Below are 24,019 nucleotides of genomic sequence, written 5' to 3'. Positions count from 1 at the left end.
CTTTAGGAAATTTCAAGCTGATGCCAAAATGTTCCACTCTGCTCTCTGCTGCGCATTTAGTGAATTCCCATGTGTCGATACACAAATTTAGAAGCTCAGAACAGCAGAGGCCACCAATATGACCGCATAGCATTGAAGAATTTAATCAGTTAATGTTTCAGGATCTACCCATCAAACATTGACAGCTCACAATCAATGTAAGAAGTTACTTTGTAAAATGGACTTTTTTTCTCCCTTGAATTTGAGGCCTAGAAGTCTGTAATGCTTGACTTTCCCGGAAAATTTCCAGATTCACACTTCACTTTCAACTTAGTGGATTGAGCTTTGTCTCTTAAAGAAAGACAATAGTGAATGGTTTTGTACTGGCTACTAAGTCTGCTTTTAAGAATAGTTTAGGTATTCTTTGCAAAGAGGCTTCCGTTATTTCCATCGTGTTATTTTATTTTCAATTTTTCCTTTCTCCTTTCCATTTTAAATCCCCCCCTCGGTGGTGTGTCTAAGTGCTCAGGTAATATACATACAAATGCTTCGACAGACAGATGGGTAAGTACCATCTCATGGTGCCCATACTTCTTAGTGAAAAAAGTACCCCAAACAGAGTGCAGTAATTCCATCCCCTCAAGTGCTATAATAATCCCTGCAGATGGTAGTTCTGCAACTAAAACTGCAGCACAATGGATATATAAATTAGGGCTACCAATAATGCTTGACAATACAATGAAGTACGTATTCCAATATTCCCATTTCTAATACACACATTACATAAAACCAGAAAAATTACTTTTAAGACGAGTAGCGAAATAAAACTTGCTAAAACGTTTTGCAAAATCAGTGCTACATTCTCATCTTTTTCCATACGCGATTTTCATGTAACTGAATGTATACTCCAAATAGAAAATTTTCTTAAGCTGTAGATCTCATCAGCTTTGTAGGTTAGTCTCTATGAGCACAGGATACCTGAAAGCTGGTCAATGAATAGTATTTCAGAAATCTTTACTAACATGCTAATCACAATTGGATAGCTCTCATTTAATTATTTAAAAAAGAAAAGAAAACATAAGTATTATTATTATCTTCATCTTCTAGCTGAGGAAATTAAAGCTGAAAGAGGTTAAATAATTTACCTAAGGTCACATTGCTAGTGGTGACAGAACTGGGATTTAAACCTGGGAATTCGGCTCCCAAGCACTTAGCTAATATACAATATTACCCTGTTAGTAGTACTAGAGTCCTTATTTTCATAGGGGTAAGGGAGGAGACTCACATATTTGCCCTAGAAAATATCTTATTATAATGCCAGACTAACAAAGATCCAGTCCAGTGAGATTTGCCTACAGAAATATCTAGAGGACCTAAACTTACAGATTCCTTTGGCTATGGGATCTACTTCCTGCACGAAGTCCAGAAGCAAGGCCAGGGCCCCTGTGAATTATGGGGATCAGCGGGAGCCCATGGCTGTCTACCTACTTGTTCACCTGCTTTTAGTTATCTGGAGATATTGTGCCTCCTGAACTGTACACATACGAAAAAATGTCAAGGTCATCAATATTTACCTCTCATGAACCCAAAGGTCCCATTAAAAAGGTACCAGTTATTTATGGGAATGTTTTAGTCACCTGGCATGATGGGAGAGGAGGAAGAGCTTGGAACTATTCACATTTGATTGTAATCTCTAATATGAGAAGTCTACCGCTACCACCAAAGTCAAAGCTGAAATTAATATTTGTAACATAAAAATATCATGGGTGCTACTCAGTTTTCATGAATCTAATGTTACCAACAATAACAAGTCAGAAGACCCCATCACATTAGGCGCAACAGGAAAGCTCTGAACAGCATGCAATTCCAAAGTGATGATGATACTCTAAATGTCAGATATAGCATTCAGATTCTTGTTCTTTTTTTACTTTTTTCAAGAATGAAATTTTTGTTCTTTGTTACTTTTTTTAAGTATGAACACAGGCTAGTCGTTACAGGCTAGTCGTTTTGTGTACACTCCACCCTACCCTAAAAATATTGCTGTATTTGTCATTAATTTTTTTTTTTTTTTTTTTTTTTTTTTTATGTTCACTTTGTCACCCAGACTGGAGTGCAATCTCGGCTCACTGCAGCCTCAACCTCCCAAGCTCCTCCCACCTCCCACCTCACCCTACAGAGAAGCTGGAATCACAGGCATGCGTCACTACATCCAACTAATTTTTTTATTATTTGCAGAGATGAGGTCTCACTATGCTGAGCAGGCTGGTCTCAAACTCCTGGGCTCAAGTGACCCACCTGCCTCAGCATCCCAGAGTGCTGGGATTACAGGTGTGAGCCCCCACCGCACCCAGCCAACATTCCTAATTCTTTTTTTTTTTTTTGAGACAGAGTCTTGCTCTGTCACCCAGGCTGGAGTGCAGTGGTGCAATCTCAGCTCACTGCAACCTCTGCCTCCTGGGTTCAAGTGATTCTCCTGCTTCAGCCTTCCGAGTAGCTGGTACTACAGATGTGTGCCACTAATTTTTGCCTTTTTGGCAAAGACAGGGCTTCACCATGTTGGCCAGGATGGTCTCAATCTCTTGACCTCCTGATCCACCTGCCTCGGCCATCCAAAGTGCTGGGATTACAGGTGTGAGCCACTGCCCCCAGCCAACTCCCAATTCTTGATAATTTTTTAACCTTGTAAAAAGAAACTGAGTTCTACAAATAGGCCACGAAGTTTCTCTGATGTCTTGATATAAGAATATCAAGAGCAGAAAGCATGGAGCAAAGATGTAGAAAATTTAGCAGGGTGTCTGCATTATGTAACCAGGATTGACATACTAACGTTTTTAATGAAAATCTCCACCGGGTGTGGTGGCTCACGTTTGCCAGACGTGGTGTCTCACGCCTGTAATCCCAGCACTTTGGGAGGCTGAGGCGGGTGGATCACCTCAAGTCAGGAGTTCGAGACCAGCCAGGCCAACATGGTAAAACCCCATCTCTACTAAAAATACAAAAATTAGCCAGGTGTGGTGGCGGGCACCTATAATCCCAGCTACTCAGGAGTCTCAGGCAGGAGAATTGGTTGAACCCAGGGGGTGGGGCGGCGGAGGCTGCAGTGAGCCAAGATCATACCACTGCACTCCAGCCCGGGTAATAAGAGCAAAACTCCGTCTCAAACAACAACAACAACAACAACAACAAAAAAAAAAAAAAAAAAAAAAAAAAAAAAAAAAAAAAAAAAAAAAAACAGGAAAACTCTGAAGGCTCCTGCTTGCAATTAAGAGGTATATCCAGAAAGTATCAAAAGTTAAATTCTTCCAGTTGAAATCTTCTCAGTTTCATCTTCCTATTTTGATTACTGGTCCCTTGAAAAGGGGCCTGTGGTATTACAAATTATCCCATTACTCACTCCTCTCAGGTAATTCTGCTGGAAAGGGAAGGAAGTAAATCTTGGAGTCCTGCACTTCCATCTGTTAATCATATACACGCATGCCCTCAAAAGCAGTAAATCACCGTCTTTCACTGTATTGCCATGATTCACACCTGAAACAGAGCAGAGCAGACAGGTACTCAGAAACGCCATGCCCAGAAAAAAGGTATCTTAATACACTAAAAACATGATACTTAGGCACACCGGTATTGCTTCTTCTCAAATAGACATCACACCAGCAAGTACAGTTTATCATCCTAATTAAGGGTCATCAGCCGTATTAAAGGCAAATTTTATAGACCAAAGCTTTCCAAACAGAACATTTTAGGACTCAGTACCCTTTCCAAGCTCTATTAAAACCAAACATCTATATCATGTTAACCCACTTGGGCAGCACGACTTTAATTAGTAAAATTAGCCCTGTTGTTTGGCCAACTTTCCTCTCATAAACTCTGCAAGGCAGAAACATAACCAATCATATGTTTTAAGATGCTACCTAATTATATAAAAGCACTCATCAAACTTTACATAGAAGTATTTAAAAATCAAAACATACCATTAATCCTGAAGAAAAAAATATTTGAGGTTACCTTATTTTTTAAGATTATGTACTCATCTACTACATGAGGAAAAAGGGCTTTTGATAGTCAACCGCCTTCTTTTAATTTAATTACCAGAAAATGCAAACTGTTTTCAAGTTTACCTGAATGTTGCCAGTTTGAGTGGATTTTCCTACTCAATACACAACTGCCCTGCTTCCACTGGTCTTGTTAGGAAGAGGCAGTAACAGAAGTGCACACTCGGTATTTTTAAGCACATTTAAAATTTCTCTAGGTGGGGAGATAAGAACACCTCCCTCTTGCCAAGCAAATGCCAACAGCCAACAGAACAAGGCCAAATGAGAGAAAACATCTCCTGCAGATTTTACCCAACTTTTTCGTTGAGCTTGCACCATCATTATCAGCTGCCCTTCACAACTGCCAGCCTGTTCCATTAAACTTGCTATCAACTCAGTATCAGCAGGCTAACAGTACAATGGTCTCCCAGCTCCTAGATTTGGGAGATTGATGACTGGATGCTAATGAGGGCTCTGCCTGCAAGATGTATTTTTTATATTTGATTCCCTGACCTTAATTTTTACATCATTCAAAAATCTGGAACTAAAGCTCACATTGGGTACAGAAATGACGCTTTTTCAGCAAGAATCAGACCTGGCTGACAGACTGTTTCTTTTTAACTGCCTTTCACCAAAATGGCCACCTCAAGGATTAGGCTCTGAAATGGCTGAGAACAGGGATTTGTAAGACAAAGAATGACACATATTTCTGATAGCTGTGAATATATACATAAGATAGAAGTATCTTTTAAATAAAAACCAATGTGATACATTTAAATGGAATAATGTAATTGAAAATAGATTTTTAAAAAAAAAAAAAAGAATGAACTCAATGCTACCACACTTTTAAGGATGTTTTATTTTTTTTTTTTATTGATTTTAAAGGGCTTTGTAATAAGATTATATGCCCTACATTGCAGGACCAAAAGCTCTTTGACTGCATATAAATGATTATGGTCTGCTCAACTTTCAACACAGAATTTTCTTACCCAGACTCCACCACCACCATATTTTTTAAAAGGCATCTCCTTTGAATTTTGGGTTGTGCTGTGGAAATCTGCAACTTATAATGCCTTAGCCTAAACATACATGCACACACAAAAATTATTCTTTTTCCCCAATAAGCCTCTGCTAATATCTGCCATCCATATTAAGGTATATGGATATAATACGTTCCTAATAAAAGGAATACACCTTGATGCATACTCCACCACAGAACATGAGTCCCTGAGGTTACTTCAGCCTTACCAGTGCCATGAATTACTTTTTGGATGACAGATTTTTTTTTTTTAATCCCATGTGTTATATTTTAGCTCCAGCTTTAAAACTGTGCAAATGGAAGGAAAACTATCTTAGTAAACATTCCCCTGACTATCATCAGGTTTAAGAGAATTTTATTTGTAGACCTAAGGAACAACACAAAATAAACCACAGATGCTGGTGCCTGTCAGATATGAAGTGTCCAAAGATTAACCCACAGTGACCTATCTCTGCATTATGTTCCAGGGCCACTTAAATACGAATATGGGGATGACGCCTTTTAGCTAAAAACGTAGATGTCAAACAGCTGCATATCAGACTTTTAAAATGATCTTTGGGAAATCTCAAAGGCTTATGCTATCCTAAAACAGCAAAAACTGACATCTACTTTTTGTCTTTTTTTTTTTTTTTTTTTTTTAATGTAATACCAGTAAACCACATTCAAGGTCAGAAGAAGTCTACTTGGCCACCTGAATAACTCTGCCATATTTGGTATTCAAAATTAAAAAGTGGAGACTTAAAAGTGGTAGTTACATGCTGGATTTCTTTGAAAACTTAAAATTGGAGCAGGAAAAAAACCAAAATAAGGACAACTCATTTAATGGCATTTGGTCAGCTCACTTGTTAAATATACACTGATTTATACACACAGTCAAAAAATAGCACTTAAGTTAACAGAATGACTAATGTCATAATGAGACACCTTTATTGAGTCATTATGTATATAAGAAACAGTCCCAAAATTGTGGGGCCTGCCTCAAGTAGGCTAAGAGGTAACTGAATATTGGTCAAATTGTAAAATATATGAAGAGACATGTATATAGAGAGAAATGCAGTCAGCAAAATGTCACTAAATTATACCCTTAAATCTGTCTTGCCTTTAAAATGCATCCCCATCAGACAGGCATTCACCCACTCCAGAGAACACAGCCAGAAAGGGAGCTTCAAGTCTGCAACCCAAATGACAGCCCAGGAGTTTGTGGGTTTTATAAATGGTGGTTTGAGATTTAGGTTTTGTTTCTCCGTATAAGTAAAGTACTCATGGAAATGTTGTCCTGACACTACAGAATCACAGAAAAAAAAAGATTTATAGACTGAGTGGTTTACCAATTTCTTTTGATCAAAAGCAGTTAGAGGAGCAACTAGGTCAGATGTCCCTTCTACCTGCCACTTGATTATTTGCAGGGAGACATAAAGCTGGTTTTACTGATTTACCAGGAAATGTTTCTCATATCAAGTAGAGCACTGAATAGTGAACCATAGATATTCAATTGCAATTAGAAAGCAACAGTCCTCCAAAACATAAAACCATTATTTCCAATGCCACAATTTTAAGGGGGAAATTTGGGGGAGAAGAGTACGAGAAAAATCATACAGATTCAAAAAGGACTGATGTTATTAGGGAGCAGAAGAGGAACTGATTTTCATTACCCCAAGAGTATTGCTTATCAAGCTCAGACTACGAAACAAGCGTAGCTCTAGGAGTTTTGTGTTCCAGGTACTAATATGAGTTTACCAGTCAAAGGGAGCCTCTTCTGAAAATTATCATGGTTTACTGATGAGTACTTGTATCAACGTCTTAGGGAGATACAGATAGAGACACGTGTGTGTGTGTGTGTGTGTGATTTATGTTATAATGTGTGTGTATGTGTAATTTAATGTTATAATGTGTGTGATTTATGTTATAATGCGTGTGTACGTGTAATTTATATGTTATAATGTGTGTATGTGTAATTTATGTTATAATGTGTGTGTGATTTATGTTATAATGTGTGTGTATGTGTAATTTATATGTTATAGTGTGTGTGTGATTTATGTTATAATGTGTGTATATGTGTAATTTATATGTTATGTGTGTATGTGTAATTTATGTTATAATGTATGTGTGTGATTTATGTTATAATGTGTGTATGTGTAATTTATATGTTATAATGTGTGTATGTGTAATTTATGTTATAATGTGTGTATGTGTAATTTATGTTATAATGTGTGTGTATGTGTAATTTATATGTTATAATGTGTGTGTGTATATATATATTTTTTAAGCCCACCATTGATGTTGTAAATGATTCAAGAATTATATATGAAAAGCATAAATATGTTTCTATCTCTCTGTCTAGCTGGCTAACAAGAAGCTTTTAGAGCTGAAAAGTTCTAAAAGGCAACTTGTTATTCCAGATCCCTAAATCTATAAATCTCACAGCTGACATTTCCCAACTTGGGGCAATAACAGATTAGAGGATGAGTAGGGGTACTTCTATTCTTAAGGACATAACTGGCAGCTGCTGGGCTCATTTGGAATCGTTGGCTCATGAAAACTTGTTTATGCATTTGGTGTATACATATAATTTGCCTATTTGCTAGGCTTAACACCAATAAGATGGCTGAACATTTGCTGTTGTCCATTTGTTGACTCACAACAACTCAAGGCTTAAATGCCACATAAAAAGAACCTGACCAGCTGGGAGGAGGCATCAAGGACTTGATGAAATAGAACAAAGTCTTGTCTTGATTTTTCTCTGGAAAAAGTCAAAAAGAAAATATTGTTTTCTAATAATTCTAAGAGCCCTTCCATTTATCTTCTCATTATAAAAACTAGCATGTATTCCTAGCATGTGTCAATAGATGGTCACAACTGGTATTCAAAAATCAGGTGCTTTAGGTAAAAGGGCCAATATTGAATCTCAAGTTAAATTACTGTTGTTTTGTACACACTTTTGTGATGGGCTTGATATGCTTCTAGATGGTAAATACAATCTCTGAAAACAAAAAACACATAATCAAAATAAAAACCTTAAGTTACTGAAGGCCAGAAACACCATGAGAAACAGTTTTACTATTGTCTTCAAGCATAATAATTAATTAAATAAGACTTCATGTATTTACTAGGGAAATGCCTCAATCTGGTACGCTTCATATAGGGACAGAAAAGTCTAAGTGATTCTAATCAAAATGTTCTCAAATCTCTCTTATTTAATGATCAATCGGAAAATAACAATTTCATATCTTCCACAGTTGTGATAAAAATATTAAATAAATGTCTTAATTACCCCTTTACTTCATTTATATTCTCAGAGATACACAAGTATTCAGCCAAAACAGAATAACGGACTTTAAAAATTAATCAATTAATTTGAAATTTTCCTTCTAAAAGACATTTTGCTTTTATCTTGCCATACAAAAGACTATCATTTCTTAAACCATTACTTTGTACCTACTTAATTCCTACTAATGTGGCTACTTGGAACACTCGATTTCTCCAAATATATTTGTTTTTATTAAACAAATGTCCAACAACTTTCAGAATTAACAAATGGACTAGCAGCCCCAAATGAATGCCAGCTAAATAAGCAATTAACCTGGGAACACAAACACATCCCCAATGTACTAAATTCGGAACATTCTCAGATTATAGCCAAATGCCAAACTCATTCATCTTAGCAACTCATTGTGCTTGTCTTGATCAAGACAAGCACAATCTCAGGAGCTTTCTTTGCCTTCTCTCACTTTAAGAGGTATCAACAAATTAGATATGTATCAATTCATGAAAAAACTTCCTCAGAGTGTGACCAGTATTGGTCCTTTCCAGCTCTAATATTTAATGAAAACCTCTAAAGTTGAGTCATAGAAAACTGCATTTTTAAAAAAATTCTTACTACTGAATGTATTTCAGTAAGTCCAGAGTCACAATTTTGCCTCATGAAGCATATATACCTACAAGACGTTCAGGAGCCCCAAGAAGCCCGACTGCCCCCAAAACAATCTCTTCCTGGGCTGCTTGTCTAAAGACTCAAATCCCCACCATAGCTTGGTCTCTTAGGCACCAAAGCCCCTTGATAAAATACCTAGCTATTAAACCTTTAGAATAAATTTACTTCATACAGTTATCTATTGGCCAACGCTCAAAGGACATAATCAATTGAACAGGTAAACCGTGGTAGGAGAGGGAAGCAGAGGAAAAGTTCTATTTAGGGAGAAAAGTTTGTAATGAGTGTGAACTGGGCCACCAAAGACTGTGGGAAGATGGAGGAAACAAGAGATAAAAATCCGGGGAAAACCTACCAGACCAGACAGAACTTTAGACCATTTTGAAGTAGAAAATGTTGGGATTGCCAGGCGCAGTGGCTCACGCCTGTCATCCCACACTTTGGGAGGCCGAGGCAGGCGGATCACCGGAGGTCGGGAGTTCGAGACCAGCTTGACCAACATGGAGAAACACCGTCTCTACTAAAAATACAAAATTAGCCAGGCATGGTGGCGCAACCCTGTAATCTCAACTACTAGGGAGGCTGAGGCAGGAGAATCACTTGAACCCTGGAGGCAGGGGTCACGGTGAGCCGAGATTGCGCCACTGCACTCCAGCCTGGGCAACAAGAGGGAAACTCTGTCTCAAAAAAAAAAAAAAGAAAGAAAGACAGGAAGAAAAAAACAAGAAAAGGTTGGGATCTGGTTTCCAGTATCTCAAGGTTTGTTTTTTCATAATCTGCACTGCCAGTCAAGTAAAACCAACACACACTGGCTGGAGAAGCAAAGTCTTGCTTCCTGGTCTTGTCTGGAATTCTGTCTTCTCTCCCTCCATGCCCTGGGTACCTGCCAGCCCTCGACGCCCCCTTCCCCTGCCTATAATCACTGGGATCTTCTTCTTTCTGATTGCTCTGGATTTGTTGTTTTTTTTTTTTTCCTCTTCTTTTCTCCCATTCTTTCATAAAATTTCAGAAAGAAGAATTAAGAATCCTTTGCCCAGGTGAGCCACAAACTTTTAAAAATCTCCATCTGCCGAAAATATTTACATTTAGGGAAAGTGTTGCTCTGTTTACCTCAGAGACTGCACAGATATTTGAACAAGGGGAAAAACAATCCTAGTCTATTGACTCTGAGTCTAGGCTTTATCCACCAGGACCAGTTGCTCCTCACAAGTTATTATTCTGAAAAAGTCACTTCTATTTAGGTTTTTAAACCAACATTTAAAAACCTACCAAGACAAAAAAATACTTCTCTTTTGAGTGGGATGACATTCAGTCAGAACTGGAAGAATAGGGTGAGCATAAGTTCAGACCTGGCCTCCATCTTGCTGCATGTCCAAAGAGCATTTGACATTTTAATATAAAATGGCAGCAGGGCGCGGTGGCTCATGCCTGCAATCCCAGCACTTTGGAAGGCCAAGGTGGGCAGATCACTTGAGGTCAGGAGTTCAAGACCACCCTGGCCAACATAGTGAAACCCTGTCTTACTGAAAATACAAAAATTAGCCAGACGTAGTAGCGGGCACCTGTAATCCCAGCTACTGGGGAGGCTGAGGCACAAGAATCACTGGAACCCAGGAGGCAGAGGTTACAGTGAGCCAAGATCGCACCACTGAGCTCCAGCATGGGTGACTGAGCGAGACTCTGTCTCAAAAATAAAATACGCCAGGTGTGGTGGCTCAGGCCTGTAATCCCAACACTTTGGGAGGCCGAGGCAGGCAGATCACGAGGTCAAGAGTTCGAGACCAGCCTGGCCAACATGATGAAACCCCGTCTCTACTAAAAATATAAAAATTAGCTGGGCACGGTGGCGAGTGCCTGTAGTACCAGCTACTCAGGAGGCTGCGGCAGAAGAATCACTTGAACCCGGGAGGTGGAGATTGCAGTGAGCCAAGATCACCCCACTATACTCCAGCCTGGGCAGCAGAGCAAGACTCCATCTCAAAAAAAAAAAAATAATAACAAAATAAAATAAGTAAATAAATAAATAAAATGGTAAGAGCCCAGACAATAGATCAGCAGAATCCTGCCCCATTTTAACTGAGAAGCCTAAGTAATGTCCTGAAGTTTATGCTTCTGTATTCAGAGGCCAAGCAGACTCTCCCAAACAAGAGGCCTGCATTCTCACATGAAGCGATTTACCTTCAACATTGAGAGCCCCTTCTGGGACAAACAATGTGAAGAGGGGGAGCTTTAGAACTGCTGGTGACAGAGTAGAAGTTTGGGTTGAATCTTTCAATCCGCCGCCATCCGCGGCGTGGGGGTCGAGGGTCCGGGCGGCGCCGGGTGCGTTCCTTCCCTAGGTCTCTGGCGGCTACGTATCCGATCCTGTCCTGCGAGCAGGGCTGTCGGGCGGCCTGGACCAAGGCGACAGTGAACACAGTCTGAAGTTTCGGCCCAAGACCTGGGCTTCCTGGCAGGAGTCGGCTCTGGGTGTCTTTGGCTTTACGGATTTTTAAGTGTCCCTTTCTCCTTGCTCTCTGCAGAAATGGGCAAGTTCATGAAACCTGGGAAGGTGGTGCTTGTCCTGGCTGGACGCTACTCCGGACGCAAAGCTGTCATCGTGAAGAACATTGATGATGGCACCTCAGATCGCCCCTACAGCCATGCTCTGGTGGCTGGAATTGACCGCTACCCCCGCAAAGTGACAGCTGCCATGGGCAAGAAGAAGATTGCCAAGAGGTCAAAGATAAAGTCTTTTGTGAAAGTTTATAACTACAATCACCTAATGCCCACAAGGTACTCTGTGGATATCCCCTTGGACAAAACTGTCGTCAATAAGGATGTCTTCAGAGATCCTGCTCTTAAACGCAAGGCCCGACGGGAAGCCAAGGTCAAGTTTGAAGAGAGATACAAGACAGGCAAGAACAAGTGGTTCTTCCAGAAACTGCGGTTTTAGATGCTTTGTTTTGATCATTAAAAATTTAAAAAAAAAAAAAAAAAAAGAACTGCTGGTGACAGTGACACCCAACATCATTGACATAACTCAGCAGACTGTCACTGTTCGTGCATGTAAAGGAACCAGGAACTGGGTAAAACAAAAGTTCAAAGGAGTTGGGATGAGACATAGGGCCGAAGACAACCAGGGAAGGGGATCTGAAAGAGTGGGAGGTGACCCTGAGACTCCAGGGTGGAAGCAGCAGAACATGGGAGGTGTTCCCAAAACATTTGAATGAGGGAGGGGGCCATAAGACTAGCATCTAATTCCAGGGGGTGGAAGTCATTATGATCATTAAGTAGGCCATAGAAACAGGTGGCTGCAAAAATGTATTCTCCTTTCCCCTCCTTTCTTTCTTTTCATCTAGAAATGGCAATCCCAGTCTACTTTGCACACAGTTCTGCATTAGCTTATTCAACATCAAGCCACTTAGGAGAAATCAAAGCTAATTTGTTCATAAAACCTTAAGAGAAGCTGGGCATAATGGCTCATGCCTATAATCCCAGCACTTTGTGGAGCTGAAGCAGGAGGATCAGTTGAGGCCAGGAGTTCAAGACCAGCCTGGGCTACATAGTGAGACCTCATCTCTACTAAAAACAAAAATAAATTAGCTGGGCTCAGTGGCATGCAACTGTGGTCCCAGCTACTGAGGAAGCTGAGGCGGGAGAACCCCTTAGACCCAGGAATATGAGGTTGCAGTGAGCCATGATTATGCCACAGCACTCCAGCCTGGGCAACAGACAGACTGTCTTTAGAAACATAAAAATAAACCTTGAGGCTGGGCGCAGTGCTCATGCCTGTAATCCCAGCACTTTGGGAGGCCGAGGTGGGCGGATCACGAGGTCAAGAGATCAAGACCATCCTGGCCAACATGGTGAAACCCTGTCCCTACTAAAAATACAAAAATTAGCTGAGTGTGGTGGCACGCGCCTATAATTCCAGCTACTCAGGAGGCTGAGGCAGGAGATGAACCTGGGAGGCAGAGGTTGCAGAGAGCCGAGATCGCGCAGCTGCACTCCAGCCTGGCAACAGGGTGAGACTTTGTCTCAAGAAAAAAAAAATAAACCTTCAGAGAGTTGAAGAGTAAATTGTGACATTACCATGCTCCCTTACACGTAAGTTATGAACTCTGCTCCAGTCTTAAGAAAATTCTGGAACATCAACTCTACTGGGTAATCTGTTCTACCTTTTTTTTTTTTTTTTGGAGACAGAGTCTCACTCTATCACCAGGCTAGAGTGCAGTGGCGCAATCTCAGCTCACTGCAACCTCTGCCTCCCTGGTGCAAGCGATTCTCCTGCCTCAGCTTCCCAAGTAGCTGGGATTACAGGCACCTGCCACCACGCCCAGCTGATTTTTCTATTTTTAGTAGAGATGGGCTTTCACCATGCTGGCCAGGCTGGTCTCGAACTCCCGACCTCAGGTGATCCATCCACCTCGGCCTCCCAAAGTGCTGGGATTACAGGTGTGACCCATGACACCCGGCCTGATGTCATTTCTTACTCAGAAAAGGAACAAGAATTAAATAGGACAAATGCCGAAAACCACCAGGAATTAACCAGGCACAGCAGGGGATAGGGCCCACTCTCAGCTCCTAGATTCATCTAACCTTTGCAGTTAACTCACAGCAGGACTTCTGTAATGGGCTCTTCAGCTATCTAGAGGCTTCCTGCCCCTCATTATCACTGCTCTATACAACACAAGGAAAAATAAATTGCACAGTAAAGCAAAATGTTTTGACATCCCAACACAATGAGAGATACACCTGAGGTCCTCTAGCAACTTAAGTTTAAAAACGAACTGATGACAGGACTTTCCCTTCTCTGTTAGAAAATACCTCCAGGAGCACAGTACTCTTGTGAATGGTACTTCTATGTTCTAAAGGAAAAATGCTTTTCTGTCTCTAAGCTCTGTCTCCAACCTGTGGTCTCACAGATCTCTCCTGAGAGCTTCCACCTCCTCTGCATGATCCATTCTTGTGCTGGACTTAAACCAGCCATGACTCACACACATGCAGAAGAGTAAACATCACTAGCCTAAAAAAGAGAAATAGTTATTTATACACCCTTCTTCACAGAGCATTAGTCACAATAGCCAAAAGGTGGAAGCTGCCTAAATGTCCATCATTGGATGAATGGAAAAACACAATGTGACATATACATACAATGGAATATTATTCAGCCTTTAAAAAGAAAAGAAGTCTGCTGCAGGCTACAACATGGATGAACCTGGAAGACATCACGCTAAGTGAAATAAGCCAGTTACGCAAAAACAAGTATGGTGTGATTCCATCACATGAAGTATCCGGAGTACTGAAACTCAGAGACAAAAAGGAGCATGGTGGTTGCCAGGAGCTGAGGGGAGTGGGAAACGGTGAGCTGTTGGTTAGTGGATATAGAATTTCAGTTTTGCATGATGAAAGGTTGTGGAGATTGGCTGCATGACGATGTGAACATACTTAACACTGCTGAATAGTGTGCTTAGAAATAGTAAAGACAGGCCGGGCGCGGTGGCTCACGCTTGTAATCCCAGCACTTTGGGAGGCCGAGGCGGGCGGATCACGAGGTCAGGAGATCGAGACCACGGTGAAACCCCGTCTCTACTAAAAATACAAAAAAAAATTAGCCGGGCGTGGTGGCGGGCGCCTGTAGTCCCAGCTACTCGGAGAGGCTGAGGCAGGAGAATGGCGTGAACCCGGGAGGCGGAGCTTGCAGTGAGCCGAGATTGCGCCACTGCACTCCAGCCTGGGTGACAGAGCGAGACTCTGTCTCAAAAAAAAAAAAAAAAAAAGAAAAGAAATAATAAAGACAGTAAGTTTCATTGTTTTTTAATCATAATTAAAAATAAATAAAAAAGAGAAATACTTTCAAGCCCATAAACTGGAATTGCTCTTCACATTACAATTGCATTGTTACTGGACTTCTTTTAAGATATCAATCTAATAAGAATCTATTGCGTATAATGGTGTTGACTCATTTGCTTCTCTCAGATAAGAGCTACTAGTATCATCCATTGTTTTACAGACAAGGAAACTGAGGCACAGAGTAAGTAAATAAGTTTTGCAAAATCACACAATTACAAACTGAGGGAATTTGTCCCATGTTTCACCCTCCTTTATCTCATATATGCCCCTTCTCTTTCTAAAGAGTCTTAGAAGAGTGGGCTTCACTCCTTAACTTCCTGCAAACAGGCTTTCCCCCATACCACTCCCACTAATCAGTTCTCCTAAAGGTCACCAATTACCTCCGTATCACTGCTACTCACTTTTGTAAGCTTATCTTCACTTGGCTTCTCTATGGCATGTGATACAGTTGACCCACCCTTTCCTTCTGGAAATTATCTCTTCCCTCTGTTTTCTGGATACGATTCTTCCCAGTAATCCTTCTACTTGTCTGACCACTCCTTCCTTATCGTGTTCTTAAGCAACACATTTTCTTCCCTAATTTCCACCCAAACAATGGCTATTCGATGACTAAATGAGCAATTAAGTAATATTTATTTTAAACTTATTTCACACATTGCCGGGGTTCTTTTAAAGTTTGCAGGTTCTAAAGCCTTCTGGATATAGGCTCTCTAGAGCTGTCACTTGAAAGTGAGGGTTCTATTTTATTTACTTTACACCTCTCAATGCCTACCACAAAGTAAACCTCACTCTTGTTGCCTAGGCTGGAGTGCAATGGTCTCATCTTGGCTCACTGCAACCTCCGCCTCCCGGGTTCAAGTGATTCTCCTGCCTCAGCCTCCCAAGTAGCTAGGCTTACAGGCATAAACCAACATGCCTGGCTAATTTTTGTATTTTTAGTAGAGACGGGGTTTCGCCATGTTGGTCAGGTTGGTCTCGAACTCCTGACCTCAAGGGATCCACCCACCCCTCCGCCTCCCAAAGTGCTGAGAATACAGGCGTGAGCCACCGCGCCTGGCCTCCCAATTTAATCTTAATATAACTAAATCCTCGCATTCAAAACTGCTTTTCCAGGTATATTCTTCCAGTTTTTACTGCCTAAAGCTCCCAAATGATTCAAATGTCAAGTTCACTCCAAGGCCAGTTAAGGGTCTAACACGGGCTCTAGATAATAGCTAAAACAGTAGAAAAAGTGTTCCATTTCACTTACTGTGTAATTCTCAGATCCCTGCCAGGTCTCCCTGGCTTGGAACGGCCCTGAGCTGTCTTACAGGAATGGCCACAGCCTCCTGCCCCTCCCAAGCAGTTGTGTCCCAACTGGCCTTTCTGCCTTCGGAGTGCCTCGTCCCTCCCAATATGAAGCATTAAATGAGATTCAAATATTCTGACAATGTTCCTGCACCTTCTAATTCAATTAGTTGAGCTAAATATGTAAAACCCTAATAAGAGAAAATTAGAGGAAGCTCAAAAGGTGTATGCATGTTGGAGTCAGCTAAATTTTGATGAAGAGTAAATTAAGTTAGCTATAGATTAAATTCACAATATCTCACTCACTAGGAAGTCACACAACACCATTGTTTCATCCTTTGTTATCTTCTCTTGAAGACTTTGCTTTACCCACAGGCCTCTCTGTAAATGTTCTCCATTGCATCCTTTTTTGAATAGTACATTCTGAAGTCTACTTCTGATCTCTGACCTCATAGATGTTCTCCTATTAGTTCTATGCTCAGCATAATGGAATGTTAATAGGCTGTTATGACTTACTCTACAAAAATCAATGGTCTCAATCCTGCCGGGTAAATAAGCTACTTTGGTGGGCACGGCTATCCACACAGCATTAGGTACCATTTGATAAGTCATAGCCTTCAAAGAACAAAAATTTATCCTTAGGAATTCAGAACTTTCATAAACTGATTTTTTGTTTGATTTAGATATTGAGACTAATTTTCCATCTCCTTCTACATACCTGAAAAATAGCAAAGTGGCAGATCCTGACTAGCCTATAATACGGACAACATCCAAAATATTGCACAACACTGAGAAGATAAAATTTCAACAGAGAATGACGAGTACTGAGTTACGAATTTTGGGACACAGTTGGCTGGTACAAGAAAGGTTTTTGTTTTGTTTAAGTCTAGGAATAAAAGAACTATATAACAGTAATCCCCTGGCAGATCAAGCTAGGACACTGAAAAGGCACATGGTGGAATTCAACATCAATTTTTCATAAAAATTATCTTTCAACAAATGAAAGGTCATTCTTTGATAACAGAAGTGTGATAGTACATGAGGCTGACCCAAGAAGGGATCAATTTTAAGATGCAGCAGATTTTTAAAAAGATCATCTTTCTTTGAGAGAATGAGAAAAGAAAAGCTTTTCTAAACTTCTAAGAGTTACAGAAAACATATTTTCTTTTTTCCTGGGGTTATCTGGGATTACATGTGTATTCACAGTTAAGGTTTTTTTCAAGTGTTTTGTTTTGTTTAATACAACACATCTGTAAAATTATTACCAAGCCAGAAGGCTTTTTTCTTTTTTTTTTTTTTTTTTGAGATGGAGTTTCGCTCTTGTTGCCCAGGCTAGAGTGCAGTGGCGTGATCTCAGCTCACCGCAACCTCCACCTCCCTGGTTCAAGCGATTCTCCTGCCTCAGCCTCCAGAGTAGCTAGGATTACAGGCATGCGCCACCACGCCCGGCTAATTTTGTATTTTAGTAGAGGCAGGGTTTCTCCATGTTGGTCAGGCTGGTCTTGAACTCCTGACCTCAGGTGATCCACCCACCCTCGGCCTCCCAAAGTGCTGGGATTACAGGTGTAAGCCACTGCGCTCGGCCTTTTTTTTTTTTTTTGAGACAGAGTCTCACTCTGCCGCCTGCGCTGGAGTGCAGTGGCGCCATCTCAGCTCACTCCAGCCTCCACCTCCTGGGTTCAAGCAATTCTCCTGCCTCAGCCTCCTGAGTAGCTGGGATTACAGCCACCCGCCACTACGCCTGGCTAATTTTTTTACTTTTTATTTATTTATTTTTAAAGACAGGGTTTCACCATGTTGGCCAGGCTGGTCGCGAACTCCTGACCTCAAGTGATCTGCCTGCCTCAGCCTCCCAAAGTGCTGGGATTACAGGCACCCGCCACCACGCCCGGCCTAATTTTTTGTGTTTTTAGTAGAGATAGAGTTTCACCATGTTGGCCAGGCTGGTCTCAAACTCCTGACCTTGTGATTCGCCCACCTCAGCCTCCCAAAGTGCTGAGATTACAAGCATGAGCCACTGCGCCTGGGAAGGCTCTACTTTCAAAGAGATGATTGTCTCTGGAATTCAAGTGTCTGAAAGGGACTGGAGAAAGAAGTGTGGTTTTTTTGTTTTGTTTTGTTTTGTTTGAGACAAATTCTCGCTCTTTTCGCTAGAGTACAATGGCGTGATCTTGGCTCACTGCAACCTCTGCATCCCAGGTTCAAGTGATTCTCCTGCCTCAGCCTCCCGAGTAGCTGGGATGACAGGCGCCTGCCACCACACCTGGCTAATTTTTGTATTATTCGTAGAGATGGGGTTTCACCATGTTGGCCAGGCTGGTCTCGAATGTCTTACCTCAGGTGATCCGCCCACCTCAGCCTCCCAAAGTGCTGGAATTACAGGCGTGAGCCACCACGCCCAGCCAGGAGTGTTTTATCACAGTCTTACTTCAGAATTGTCCCCTGCATAGGGATAATAAAAGCACAAACTGACTTTAATAGTCAATTTTATTTTTTATTTATTTTTTTTTTTGAGACTGAATCTCGCTCTGTCACCCATGCTGGAGCGCAATCTCAGGCTCACTGCAAACTCCGCCTCCGGGGTTCAAGTGATTCTCCTGCCTCAGCCTCCTCAGTAGCTGGGACTACAGGCACGCACCATCATGCCCGGCTAATTTTTGTATTTTTAGCAGAGACAGGGTTTCACTATGTTGGTCAGGCTGGTCTCGAACTCCTGACTTCATCATCCACCCACCTCGGCTTCCGAAACTTCTGGGATTACAGGCATGAGCCACCATGTGGGGTCTATTGTTCCTAAATTTCCTACAGACAATGAACTCTCTTATTGCCTGTAAAGAGAGCTAAGCACTCCCACCGCCCCCAACGCCCTTCGAAGAACAGATTACATGGAACGTAATTGTCACCACCGACTCCATGACGTCTTCCTGACTGCAATCCTTCCCCACATCCAGGTCCCCATAACTCTTCACTTGTTAAACAGTTGTCATTTGCTGTTTATTTTTCTTTCTCCCTGCTCGATTTTGAGGTTCTTCAGGTCACACACCCTTAATCTACTTTCCCAATATTTCCAAATGCCTTGCAGAGTACCTAAAACACAACAGTCCCTCAACACGGTCATTAATTTAAGAAAAATCCATTGAGCATCTGTTCGTGACCAGGCCCTGCTCTAGGCACTGGGGTTACAGCCGTGAACAAAACATATGGCAGCATAAACATAAGCTTACATTCAAGTGGTGTTTACATAAATGAATGAACATTAGAGCGCCAACAACATCTTCTTGATGGATTGGAAACTTTACTCAGTGAAACAAAAAGAAAACACGCACATGGCCAGCTTTTACATAATTCTTTCGAATTGCGAAAGTTAAGTATAAGCCTGATTTGCAAGTGAAATTTAGAATCCTAGAATTATCGCTTGACACATGGATTTCCCTTTATCAATGATAAATGTTAAAGGACATGAGCCAGAGCCCTTAAATTTCCATCATACTACTATTAAGCCCACAAACTGTAACTTACCCTTGGATGCAGCCAAAATTCTCTTCAAAAGCGGAAAACCACGTTTCATGGAAACACCTCTTTCATAGAAGAGGTATTTAATGAGAACCACTCTTTCACCACCACCCATTACTATTTCCACAGAGTATTTATAATTTTCTAAATCCTTTCATTTCACTTATTTATTTATTTATTTACATATTTATTTTGAGACAGACTCTCGCTCTGTTGCCCAGGCTGAAGTGCAGTGGTGCGTTCTCGGCTCACTGCAACCTCTGCTTCCCGGGTTCAGGCAATTCTCATGCCTCAGCCTCCTGAGTACCTGGGATTACAGGCACCCACCACCACACCCAGCTAATTTTTGTATTTTTAATAGAGACGGGGGTTTCACTATGTTGCCCAGGCTGGTCTTGAACTCCTGGCCTGAAGTGATCTGCCCTGCCTTGGCCTCCAAAAGTGCTGGGATTACAGGCATGAGCCATTGCGCCTGGCCCTCATTTTATTTTATTTTACTTTTCGCGAAAGAGTCTCACTCTGTCACCCAGGGTGGAGTGCAGCAGCGCAATCTCGGCTCACTGCAAGCTCTGCCTCCCGGGTCCACATCATTCTCCTGCCTCAGCCTCCTGAGTAGCTGGGAATACAGGTGCCCGCCACTATGCCCGGCTAATTTTGTTTTTGTATTTTCAGTAGAGACGGGGTTTTACTATGTTAGCCAGGATGGTCTCGATCTCCTGACCTCGTGATCCACCCACCTCGGCCTCCCAAAGTGCTAGGATTACAGGCGTAAGCCACCGCGCCCGGCCCCTCATTTTATTTTTATTGTCTCATTTGAGCCCTCACATAACAGGTGACATAGATAGGTTAGGGTTTCTTATTGTGTTTTCTTTATAGATGCATAAGTGGAGGCTCGTGGAGTTTATGTTATTTGCCTAATTGCATGCAGCTGGTAAGTTGCAAAGTCAAACTTAAAACTAGAACTATGAACTCCAAAGTCAGCAGTCATGCTCTTTCTAACTGCATTATACCATCTACAAGAAAAGATACAGGCTGAAAATAGAATTGGAAATATATAGAACTCCCAAATTCAACATGATTTACTGGAGACATTCTCTCTTCTCTCTCTCTCACTCTCTCTCTCTCATACACACACACCACAATTTAGAGATCCACAAGCAAATTCACCAGTAACTAGCAATGAAGACTACACCGTCTACAACAGTCGGATATTAGACCTTCCAGACAATTTACCTAGGAGTAAGCAACATAATTACTGTATTCACACTTATGGATTACTGAAGGTGATCATTTCGTCTTACTAACTGTATGGTCAAAGATGGTAAACTCCATTCTGTAAACTCCCAGAGGACCAGGACTATGTCACATCCCTGTGCACCCCGAGCCCTCCGCACGCCTTCCAACTTGTAGCAGGGCACTCAGCAAATACTCAATGAATGACCACACTGCTGTGTTAGCAACTGTTGAAAATTGATTTAAGAGTTTTCATTAAGATTTTCTGCATTTTCTCCATAGTCTACCACTAATTTGACTTTGAGCCATTTAAAGGCAGAGACACTCTGTGTCTTCCTGTATAAATCATGTACAGAACCCCAGATGGTGTCATGCTCATGTGGAATGTGTGTTGCATCAATATTTGTTCATTGATTTGTTGCTCAAATGACACTACTTGGTTGTGTTTATCTGGCAAATCATGCGATTTTAATAATTAGTGTCTGAGGTGGAAACGTGCCTTTAACAAAAAAAACATTAGAGGTGAATGTGAAGTACTGAGAGTGATATTGGCTTACAAGATGTATATTAGATGGAAACACATTACTTCCATTGCAAAATTAATAGAGTAAAAAATACATGTAGATAAAAATCTCCAAAAGTAACACCGTTATTGCTTTTTACACACACACACACACACACACACACACACATACACACGCAATAAAGGAAGCATGCCAAGTAACAAAAGTAACTTCAACACCACTGGGAGCCTAAAGAATCACACTATGTTGACTTGCAATGTAGAGAAGCATCCACTATTGGCCTAGGAAATCAAAAAGACTCATTCTCTTGTCCACGATCACTATATTTTATGAAGATTCTTCTGACAAAAGCACATGCGCTAAACATATCTGAATGAGGTGTTTTGATAAATCAAATTACTAATTCACTAAAGGTTAACCAGAAACCCATTTATATTTTGAGCCTTCTGAGTGCAGTAAGAGGTGAGAGAATCAGAGAATCTCAGCATTAGCAGGGACAGTATAGGTGAGCCAATTAAATCTCCCACCCAATGAAAAGAAGCCTTTCTATAGTTATCTCTGACATCTTTAGGATATACATTAATTAGTCCATGTTTTCATGTAATGAACATAATTTAATCTTTCTTTGATGACAAGGGATTTTCAAATTGTGCAAGGCCATGTTTGGAACCAGAATCTTTAATGTTCTACAGATGAGGCTGTCATACGACACTGGGCCAAATGGATACAGACCCCAGGATATCTCCAGGAAAGGACACTTCAAAAGTGTTGAATCACTGATATGTTTTACAATTATATATCTCTTTCTTATAAGAGATATGCTCAAAGGAGCATATGCTGATTAAAGAGTTGAGATTTCTGAGTTCTGGTTATCTGGAGTTTAATTTTATCTTCATTGAGAAAAATAATTTGATACTACTATGAGTTCAAGCAGTCAGATCACAGCCAAAGGCAATGATGTTGTTAATGCTTAACTGAAAACTCTTCTGAATTATTAATGATAATAGCATAACTTCTGCCTTCAGATAAATACATATTTATTTCAATTAAAGTTTGTCCAATGATAAGAGTATATTGTAATGACAAACCAGCACACCCTTAAAAGGTGCAATTCATTTACATTATTTTCCACAATAGATGCAGTGCTGAAAACAGGGGTACATAGAAGGTCTTTGTTGTAAATCTCGTTACATGCAAAATGCTCTGGGTGAAGTCACCAGTCTGAGTCCCACAATAAGCAGTACATAATATCAACTACTACCTTCGTTTATATTTCACTAGCAATCTTTTTTTTTTTTTTTTTTTAGGTTGCAGTTTCACTTTGTCACCCAGGCTGGAGTGCAGTGGCGTGATCTAGGCTCACCGCAACCTCCGCCTCTTGGGTTCATGCCATTTTCCTGCCTCAGCCTCCCGTGTAGCTGGGACTATAGGTGCCCGCCACCACGTCCAGCTAATTTTTTGTATTTTTAGTAAAGATGGGGTTTCGCCATCTTAGCCAGGATGGTCTTGATCTCCTGACCTCGTGATCCACCCGCCTCGGCCTCCCAAAGTGCTGGGATTACAGGTGTGAGCCACTATGCCCAGCCATTCACTAGCAATCTTAAATCTTTGGGCCAGGTGCAGTGGCTCATGCCTGTAATCCCAGCACTTTGGGAGGCCAATGCAGGCAGCTCACTTGAAGCCAGGAGTTCAAGACCAGCTTGGCCAACATGGCAAAACCACAACTCTACTAAAAACACAAAAATTAGCCAGGCATGGTGGCACATGCCTGTAATCCCAGCTACTGGAGAGGCTGAAGCATGAGAATCACTTGAACCCGGGAGGTGGAGGTTGCAGTGAGCTGAGATCACACCACTGCACTCCGGCCTGGGCAACAAACCGAGATTCTGTCTCAAAATAAAAATAAAATAAAATCTTTCTATGTTAACTTTTTCTAAAGCAAAGCACAACTTTAGAGGATACCTTCTCCAAGAACAACTTTCAAAACCCCTGAAGATACACAATCAAATAATACACTAATGGTGTGCAGTCCCTACCCTCCCAGAGTTCACATTCCCACCAGCAGCATAGGCGAAAACCCAACTAAATGTTTATGCGACGTCAGAGGGATGCGTTTCATGAAGAAAAGCAGGATAAAGGGATAGAGAGAGTTTGAAGGCAGGGTGTACTATATTAAATCACTCAGTGAGGCCTCTATTAAAGGTGGCATTTGGGCCGGGCGCGGTGGCTCATGCTTGTAATCCCAGCACTTTGGGAGGCCGAGGCGGGCGGATCACGAGGTCAGGAGATCGAGACCACGGTGAAACCCCGTCTCTACTAAAAATACAAAAAATTAGCCGGGCGTGGTGGCGGGCGCCTGTAGTCCCAGCTACTCGGAGAGGCTGAGGCAGGAGAATGGCGTGAACCCGGGAGGCGGAGCTTGTAGTGAGCCGAGATCGCGCCACTGCACTCCAGCCTGGGTGACAGAGCGAGACTCCGTCTCAAAAAAAAAAAAAAAAAAAAAAAAAAAAAAAAAAGGTGGCATTTGAACAGAAAGGAAGGAAATGGCCAATTAGAAGCCTGAAACTAAAGCATGTTTGCTTGGACATGTTCAAACAACATTTGCAAAAAAAAGACAACGTGGCTACAGCAAAGTAAGCAAAGGGGAAAA

The 24,019-nt window shown here is 41.4% G+C and overlaps 1 protein-coding gene and 1 long non-coding RNA gene across 2 annotated transcripts in view; one reads left to right on the top strand and one right to left on the bottom strand.

Annotated features, from left to right (window-relative positions):
- LOC116460427 (uncharacterized) overlaps positions 1-16,515 on the bottom strand; it is a 107,194-nt gene extending 90,679 nt beyond the window's left edge. The window contains exons 1-2 of the long non-coding RNA XR_009211352.1: positions 16,406-16,515; positions 3,374-3,507 (exon numbers count right to left, since the gene is read on the bottom strand). This is a non-coding gene — a long non-coding RNA (uncharacterized LOC116460427). The remainder of the gene's footprint in view (positions 1-3,373; positions 3,508-16,405) is intronic.
- LOC116459743 (large ribosomal subunit protein eL27) lies at positions 11,226-11,949 on the top strand. The gene has a single exon (XM_032140475.2). The coding sequence runs from the start codon at positions 11,502-11,504 to the stop codon at positions 11,910-11,912; it is 411 nt and encodes a 136-aa protein (XP_031996366.1). The 5' UTR covers positions 11,226-11,501; the 3' UTR covers positions 11,913-11,949.
- Positions 16,516-24,019: the final 7,504 nt, after the last annotated feature.

This window comes from Hylobates moloch, unplaced genomic scaffold (genome assembly GCF_009828535.3).
Source record: "Hylobates moloch isolate HMO894 unplaced genomic scaffold, HMol_V3 SCAFFOLD_20, whole genome shotgun sequence".
Classification (NCBI taxonomy): Eukaryota; Metazoa; Chordata; class Mammalia; order Primates; family Hylobatidae; genus Hylobates; species Hylobates moloch.
Note: the sequence above shows the minus strand (reverse complement) of the source record. Positions and strands in the feature narration are given on the sequence as shown.